The sequence below is a fragment of the Pteropus vampyrus genome, unplaced genomic scaffold, assembly GCF_000151845.1.
Source record: "Pteropus vampyrus isolate Shadow unplaced genomic scaffold, Pvam_2.0 Scaffold25, whole genome shotgun sequence".
Taxonomy (NCBI): domain Eukaryota; kingdom Metazoa; phylum Chordata; class Mammalia; order Chiroptera; family Pteropodidae; genus Pteropus; species Pteropus vampyrus.
Genome location: NW_011888806.1, coordinates 8,870,495 through 8,879,326, shown reverse-complemented (window position 1 = coordinate 8,879,326; position 8,832 = coordinate 8,870,495). Strand labels below are relative to the sequence as shown.

At 35.9% G+C, this 8,832-nt stretch overlaps 1 protein-coding gene across 1 annotated transcript in view; it reads right to left on the bottom strand.

Moving 5' to 3' along the window:
• ABCG2 (ATP binding cassette subfamily G member 2 (Junior blood group)) overlaps positions 1 to 8,832 on the bottom strand; it is a 159,794-nt gene that overhangs the window by 6,923 nt on the left and 144,039 nt on the right. The window contains exons 11-13 of the mRNA XM_023528408.1: positions 3,443 to 3,532; positions 2,695 to 2,819; positions 1,518 to 1,672 (exon numbers count right to left, since the gene is read on the bottom strand). Coding sequence (XP_023384176.1) covers positions 1,518 to 1,672; positions 2,695 to 2,819; positions 3,443 to 3,532 — 370 coding nt within the window. The remainder of the gene's footprint in view (positions 1 to 1,517; positions 1,673 to 2,694; positions 2,820 to 3,442; positions 3,533 to 8,832) is intronic.

Sequence of the window (8,832 nt, the reverse complement as noted above, 5' to 3'; positions counted from 1 at the left end):
CTTTTACTTTCTCGGTAACGGCATGTAAAGGAAGGTCTGTAAGCATGACTGTTCTAATCCTACGACCACTATACGTTCCTGCCAAAAGACATACACAGCATATCCTGAGCATCTCATGCCCCTGCCTACTTCCACGACACAGGAAGCTTTGTTATTTACAATGCTTTGCATCCCGTCTCCATATGACTAATTTGAAGAATAATTTGTGGTTCAGAATGTGTACTTAAAATAACCCTAGAGTTGTACACAGCGTAATGTGGAGACATACAGCATAAAATATGGTCAATAACTTCATTTAAAGCTACCAAAAAGCAGTACTGCAACAGAGGCCCCAGGAAAGACCACTCCAGCAACAGATGGCTATGTAAGAAGAGATTCATACAGAACTTCTCCTATCTGGCACTCAGTTTGCTGGATGGGCATAATAATGAATATGTTGCTGGTGTGACTATACATTTTTTGATTTGACTGTCAAGTGCTGCATATATAACATCTCTCAATAAAATGTTTTATGAGTAGTTTAAAAAGTTCTAAATATAAACCATTAAATAATAAATCGAAGTATCTAATATATCAAACAAAATGTTTTTATATAATAAAGGACATTTTATTTATTGAATGACATTACACAAAATATACACAAAGTTTATCAACTTCTCAATAATGTTTAGATTGATAGTTTTCAACAGTACAGTTTGTGCTAATTACAAATTTTTAAAGACATCTACTATTCTAGTAGAAAGGACATGAGTATTAAGTAAATAGACTAAGTATTCCTATTTACGTGGTGTACATAGTACTTGATGTGCTAACTGATTCCCTTTACCTGTTGATTCATCTACGTGTGTGCAAAGTGTAGGGGCTTGTAAGCTTAGAATAAAGTAACCATTAAAAAAAAAGGTATGCAAAAATATACTGATATAAGAGAATGTCATGAACCAAGAAAGGAGAGGACCTAACACTGTGGACTTTGGAATTTTTGAGTATTTTTAAAACACTTCTTTTCAAAATATGGGAGGAACCCAAGAAGGATGACCCATGCCACATATGTTTTATTTTTCAAGGAGCTTAGTTTTTCCCTTGGAGAAAGTCTGATCCAACCAAACCAACTCAGATGCCGGTTAAATAAGCCAGCAGTTCTCTAACACCAGTGCCGAAGAAAGGCAATTAATTTGTCATTTTCATGAGGGAAGCTTCTAATCAAAATTTTTCTGGTTTTTGAAGTTCCCATTTATCAAGGTTTCATTAAATGTCACAAGAAGCATCTTTTAAAATCTCATTTGAAACAACATGTTAACTAAAGTTAGGGCACTATATTAGAACAATAGCAAAAAAGGCTGAGTAAGTCAGGAAGAAGCTGATACATTCCCTAATACAAGCTATATTTTAATATATGGCTTCCTTAATGCAGAGTCCCATTTACAGAATCCTCAAAGCAGGTTTTCCATGACAGGTGAGTTTGCAGGAAGGGACAAAGGGAAATAATTACTTCTCAGAGAAGCACAGTTTCTACTCACCATCATAAACACAAAAGAGATGGTCATGAGAAGTGTTGCTACGGATACCACACTCTGACCTGCTGCTATGGCCAGTGCCATAGAACTGGCTGAATAAGCCACCATCATAAGAGTAAGCATCATGATGAAGAAAGCTCCCACCTCTGCTTTCAATCCTTAGGGAAAAAAGAGGGGTTAGTCTAACTGCCTAGGGCACTGTACATCTGTGATTCTTTACAAATAACACTATAATATTTTGAGAAACTATCAGAATGAAAAAATTCATCCTCTATCCAACCACCCTGAGTCACCAGTTTCACTGTTCCTTCCCCAAATAACTGCATAAAGTTATCATACAGTTTTCTTTTTTATACTTACTGCACAGGCACTTTGCCATGTATCACCTATGCTCCTTATGTGTCAGTAGTAACAATCTCTCAGTGCCTTAGCAGGAGAGCAGGAGGCACTGCACCTGGCCAGAATTCTACTGCCTTCTCTTAAAGAAGGAAACTTGTCAAGAGTACAGTCTTTTTACATTGACATCACCACATTGCTCAGTGTTTGTCATAAGTGCGTTAGTGAAGAACTGGGAAGATTAGGATATTGTGACCTCCCAGTAAGTAGCCTCACTATCTGAGGGACTGCCTCCAGGATCCAAGTCTCTGAGACTAAGTGCCATAGAGCTCTGAAATTAAGAAAGGGTTAAATTACGATTCACAAAACTTCCTTATAAACTATAATGGGCTATTATTATGGGTCAAACAATCTAATCATTTTGGAACAGCCATAAAAACAGTCTGGAGTCTGAGGATACAGGTCTATGCCTACTTCTCATTTATTTATTTAAATTTTTATTTTTTAATTTTTTTCAATTATAGTTGATCTATGCCTATTTCTTTATGATACATCACTTATTCGTAAAATGGAAGTTGAAACTGAATCAGTGGATCTTTTCCTATAGTACGTTGTCAAAAATATATATATTCTTTTATGTGTATGTGTATATCAGTGAAATATATGGAAATTTCAAGACAATGAGCCTGGGGTGAAGACTAAACACAATGTAAAAATGAATCTGTCTACATGTATCATACGAATACCTTTGTTAAACAAACAAGCCCCAAAAGTTGCTTTCATTACCTCTCTCTCTCTCTCCATATACATATATAGATATATATAATTTTGTCTTATTGCTTACCTATCAAGAAGTATGTTATACAAGTAAATATAATACTTGGTAACATCCTCATGGGTAGTAAATCAGATAAGAGTTTTCCAAAGAAATAAGATGACACTCTGTAGTATCCACTGATATATTCATGCCTGAAAAACAAAATTCGCATCGTACTTCTCACATTAGTTTAAGAAGGCACAGACTAGATGATTAAAGCACTTCTGTACAGATTTCTGCTGCCACCAGGGGTTTAACAGCTGCACCTTCTCAGATCCGCCAGATTAACCCACCACCTCCACCCAGTCAGCATCGGACACTATGTCAGGTATGTGCCTCCTCTGGGAGGCTGCCTTCTGGCTCTTTCCATTCTTCCTTCCACTGAAGGCTAAGCTTGGTCTACAGTCTTTGTCCTCTTTACTTCCCCTCCTTCAATTTACTGTTCAACCCACTACTTTCTCTCTACTAAGCCCTTACAACCTTCCTCGTGAAGGTCACCATGACTTCTTCTTGGCTAAAACAAAAGATCCTTTCCAGCAACTTTATTGCTTGCCTTCTCTGCATTTGCTGGCTATGCCCTGATCTTGAGCCTGCTTATTCCCCGGTCTCAGGCCCCACGTGCTCATGATTTTCCTCCCAGCCTCTGGCCGCTTTCTCTCTCAATTAACATTGGTAATTCCCAGGAACCAATCTTTGGCCCAATTCTGAGAGTGACTAGTTTGACCAGCAGTCTTGAAACTGGAAAGCCCCCATCCTGAGACAGAGACATACTCACATAAACAGCTTCTTCTCGACCACAAAGAGCTCCACAGAAGACACACTGCTGAAACACTGGTTATTTGTTAAGAAGAAGAGCACCCCAGCTCTGTGATAAGAGAAAGGAAACAAAAGCACTGCACTGATGAAACTTTCTTAGATCAGTTTCCTATCTGCAAAACTCTTTCCTCAAATGTTATAATGTTAAACAACAGTTATGGTTAAAACAGAGGGAAGTATGAGTCCCCTCAGGTCTCTCCACACCCCTGTGTCTCCACAGGGGTGCCCCTGGGACTCCATAGCACAATTTGAAATTCACAGTCCCAGGTTGCCATTGACTGAAATATGTCCACCCAAAATTGCTATGTTGATGCCCAAACCCTCAATGTGATCATATTTAGAGATGGTGTCTTTGGAAGGGGATCAGGTTCAGATGAGGTTATGAGGTTGGTGCTCTCATGATGGGATTAGTGCCCTTAGAATAAAAGGGAGAAAAAACAGAACTATCTCTGCTTCATTCAATAACAGGGCAGGAAGGCAGTAAGCGAGAAGAGGACCCTCATCAGATCCTTACTTACCATCTGGCACCTAGATATCTAGAAATGTAAGAAATAAATTTCTGTTGTTTAAGCCACACAGTCTATGGTTCTTTGTTTTCAAGCTGATGATTGCATAGGTCATAAAAATACTATCACCTTGAATTTTAACTAAGAAAAGCACCAAGTACCATTCCTAATGCACGAACAGAGAAACAGTCAAATACAGGGTGCAAAGGTTAAAAACCTCTATTAGCTGCTTTTTAAAGTTGAGCAAAGAAGAAACAAAGACATAAAGAGGCAAAATGAAAGACAGTGAAGGGAAACCTCTATCGATATCTTACTATATACATTTCCCACACAATCATCAGAAGAACCTTGATAACGTTTTTGACAACCCATCACTAAGACAGGTTCCAATGTGCTCAAAAAGAAAACAAATCATGCTTATAAAAGAAAAATTAATTTCTGCACATGTAAGAAAGGGAAGACTGTTATTAATGCTTCTCTCTCAGAAAAAAAGTTTTAAACAGTGAAGTACTCAGTTTATCTATGCTTTGATAGAAATATAAATTTCATGAAAGCATGCCAAAATCCCTTGAACCAGTCAGTGTTGGGCCTCCCTTCACAACCAAACAATTTAACTGACAATGAGGATGTGAGCTGAAACTAAAAGCAATAAAGTGGCACAATTTTAAATGACACAAAATAAGAGAGCATTTTTAAAAATGTGAATCCAAGTGTACAACCCCGAAACAAAGATTCCATTGATATTAGGTGATTTTTTTAACACCAAAAAAATAATGATAATAAAAAAACAGAACTTAGGGAACAGGCTGTTTTAAAAGTAAATGTACAATAATGAATAAATAGAAACTATCCAGGCCCAGGTAACAAGCAGCAATGCAACTTTCTAGACTCAAAAGAAGCCTAATACCAAAAGAAAAGCTAATTTTAGAAACATGACATGGCAATATTCAGCAACATTCAACAATTTGTTAAGTCTTTCATTTAACACTACAATAATGTTTATAATGATTCAGAACTAGTAGATAGTAAAATTCCTTCTAAATCATAAGATAATTTATTTTAAAATAAATATACTTTTTATGCTAAAAAATATTCTGTTTTAAATTCTTTTTAAGGTGGTAATCCATGTTTGTAATATCTAATTATGGACCCAAATACATTTTTTAAATACCTTTTCTCTTAAACACATTATTTCTTTAGCTATCACCACAACCCTGTAAGGTACCTATTAGGTCAAAGGGGCTCATAATCTACACATGATTAAAACCCAGCTTGTTAGAGAAAGGTCAGAGAGAGAGCGCCTCCAGGGTAATTCATTCCCAAAGAAGAAAAGGAAACCACTGGCCTCCTGAGCAATTTTAAATGATGAAAAACTGGTAGCAATCTGAAGCCCAAAATACAAATTAAAAGAAATCCAATGCCCTCTTTTCCAGAAAACATTGGAAGAAACAGCTTAAGCTCTTCTTTATTTCTCTAGATTCTTTTACTGAGATTTTTAATAGCTAGATTTCCAGTTCCTCTTTAAAATCCCAGTGGAGGGCAGGTGTCCCAATATTGTTTTCAAAATGGTTCCTGCTGTACAACACAAAAGGTCCGCAGGCTCTAAAACCTATGATAATACTCTGTTTTGAGTGAAATGTAACATCTACTGAGGTACAAACCACCAATTACTAGCAGGTGTGGAAAGAATCCAGAAGAGAACACAGCTGTCAGGGAAGGTTAAGATAAAAACAATTCACATAACTCTCAAAAGGAGCTGCCATAGAAATCTCATTGTAGAGGAACACTATCTGATTCCATACAGGAAATGCTTATTACCTGAATGAGGAATTGATGTTTATGCTTTTTCTTTCTTTCATAAACAATCATCCTTTTCCAGACATCAAAATAGATTCCATTAAACCACTGCAACTTTCCTCAGAAGTAAATTGAGGATAATACCATTCACCCCTCCAAATTTGGTGGGAGGGTAACCTGAGACCATGGGTGTAAAGCAGGGAACACAGTGCCTGGCCCAGAGAGGCTCTCCACAGACAAAGCACAGAGCTCCATGGTGTATGACATTGCTGAGCACCTATAATCAGAGCATGCTGGAGCCCATTACAATGTCTCATCATGAAATTATATTTTTAAGGGAACGTAATGACTGAAACTAGGTAAGGTAAACTGACATAAGTGCTAACCACGAACCATAACCACATGCAAAAAAAAAAAAAAAAAAAGCCTAATATCAAAAATGAGTAATTTCAAAATAAAAAGCTAATTTTAAAAACATGAGACCTGACAATAATTCAGTTCAATTTATTAAGTCTCACATCTAACAGTACAATAATGTTCATAATGATTCTGAACTAATAAATAGTAAAATTCCTTCTGAATTGTAAAGAATTTATTTTATAGTAAATCATTTCTGTTAAAGAATTTAACATATTCTAATTCTTTTCAATATGGTAATCCATGTTACAGTTAGAAAAAACTGAGTCCCATCCACCTCCCCACAGCAAACCAATCAAAAAATAGAAAGAAAATTAATTCACAGGCAAAAAAATAAAGAAATGGACAAACCAGTCTATGACAAAATTTAAACTTTTGCATATCAAACGACACTATCTACAGAATGAAAAGACAACACACAGAATGGCAGAAAATATTTGCAAATTTATATCTGATAAGGAGTTAATATTGAGAATGTACAAAGAACTCTTACAGCTCAACAGTAAAAACATCCAATTTAAAAATGGGCAAAGAACTTGAATAAACATTTCTCCAAAAAAGACATAGAAATGGCCAAGAAGCACATGAAAGGTGCTCATACGACTAATCACTAGGGAAAAGAAAGTTGAAACCATGATGAGATACCACGTCACACCAATTAGGATTGCTATTTACAAAAACAAACAAACAAACAAACAAAACCCAGAAAATAACCAGTGTTGACTAGGGTGTGCACTGCTGGTAGAAATTCAATATGATATAACTAACTGCTGTAGAAGACAGGAAGGCAGTTCAAAAAAATATATAGAATCACCAAATGATCCAGTAATTTCACTTCTAGGTATACACCCAAAAGAATTTAAAGTAGAAACTCAAACAGGTATTTATTTGTACACCCATGTTCACTGCATTATTCACAATAGTCAAAAGGCATAAACAACCCAAGTGTCCATGAATAGATAAATGGATAAACAAAATGAGGTATAGCTATACAATGGAATGTTATTCAGATTTAAAAAAAGAAAAAAATTCCGACAATGCTACAACATGGATGAACCTTAAAAATATTACACTAAGTGAAATTAGCCGGTCACCCAAGGACAAATACTGTATGATCTCACTTATATGAGGTACCTAGAGCAGTCAAATTCAGAGACAGAAAGTACAATTGTGGTTTCTAGGAGCTGGAGAAAGGAGGACTGGGGAGTTATTATGCAATGGGTACAGAGATTCAGTTTGGGAAGATGAAAAAAAAAGTTCTGGAGATAGACGGAGGTGACGGTTGCACAACACTACAAATGTAATTAACGTCACTTAACTGTACACTTAAAACTGGTTAGAAAGGTAAATTTTATTTTCTGTATATTTTATCACTAATATATATATGAAAATTAACTTCCTTAAGCTTTCACTTCACTGATTTATCCTACTCCTCAATTCATCCTGTACTTGTCTAAAATTCAAACTCTTAATAAATTTTTAGAACCCTGAAAAAAGTAGCAGTACTTTTTCAAAACCAAGGTCTAAATTTACTTACCTATTCTGGATTCCTGTAGAGTCACTTTTTAGATGATAGAAAATGGCACTTATAACAAGTCCCAGGAAAACTGTTACAATGATCTTTTCAAAAAAAAAAAGAAAGAAAAGAAAAGAAAAAAGTTACAAGTAAGGGTAAAAACTTAATATACCATTTATTATTACAATATATATGGCCACATAATCAAATCACTCCATTGAGATAGATACTTTAAATGGCTTGGTCGAAGTCCTTGGGAAAATACAGAAGAGTGTATGTTATTGGACTGCTTTCTAAATTAAAATAAAAAATAATGTATCTGTGTGCTGGGGAGACTGATGGAGAACAAAGTAGACTTCTGGAAAAGCTAAGATTCCTCCATGTCGTTTCCCAGAATTGCCAGTTCAGGGTCCAGTTCAGCTACTGGAACTGGGAATACCACATAGAGTAGAATACTACAAGTGCTTATCAAAGTCCTTTAGGGAATAAAATAAGGTTCCAGTGGCTAAGAGTTCTGGCCTAAACTCTCAACATTTGAGTTAGTGAACATGCATAGTTTTATAATATTTCAAGAGGTTTCAAGTGAAAACAGGGTATCTTTACTCTTCATCTTAATACAAATAAATAAAAATTCAAAAGCACATATAACAAAATTTGTAACAATGGAATTCTGCATGATAAGGAAGTAAGGGTAAGCTGGGAACAACCTATGTGGTGGGAAGAGGCGGACTACATGCCTGCATTGAAAAGTGCATTGCCACTGTCATCAAGCATTCAGTCAGCTTTCCCTGAGGGCACCCAAGTGCTTGCATTACCCATTCTCCTGTCACTGCTTCTCCAGCAACCTCAGCCAGTAGGGCCGACAGCCCACAGCGCAGGGCTAAACAGCTAATTCTTTGCCACTCTTACCTACCCTCACTTAGTCTGTTTGATGCGTCCTAAGACTGAATAAACATCACTTTGTTTTTAAGATTGATAAATGTCTCTTAAGAACACTTCTATCAGCAAAGAGTTAAGGGTTATATTATGATATAATTTCTTTAAGGAAATTCTTATTGTACTTTTAAGTTATATTAAATATAAAAATATGAGAAACGGTAATTGATAGAAATA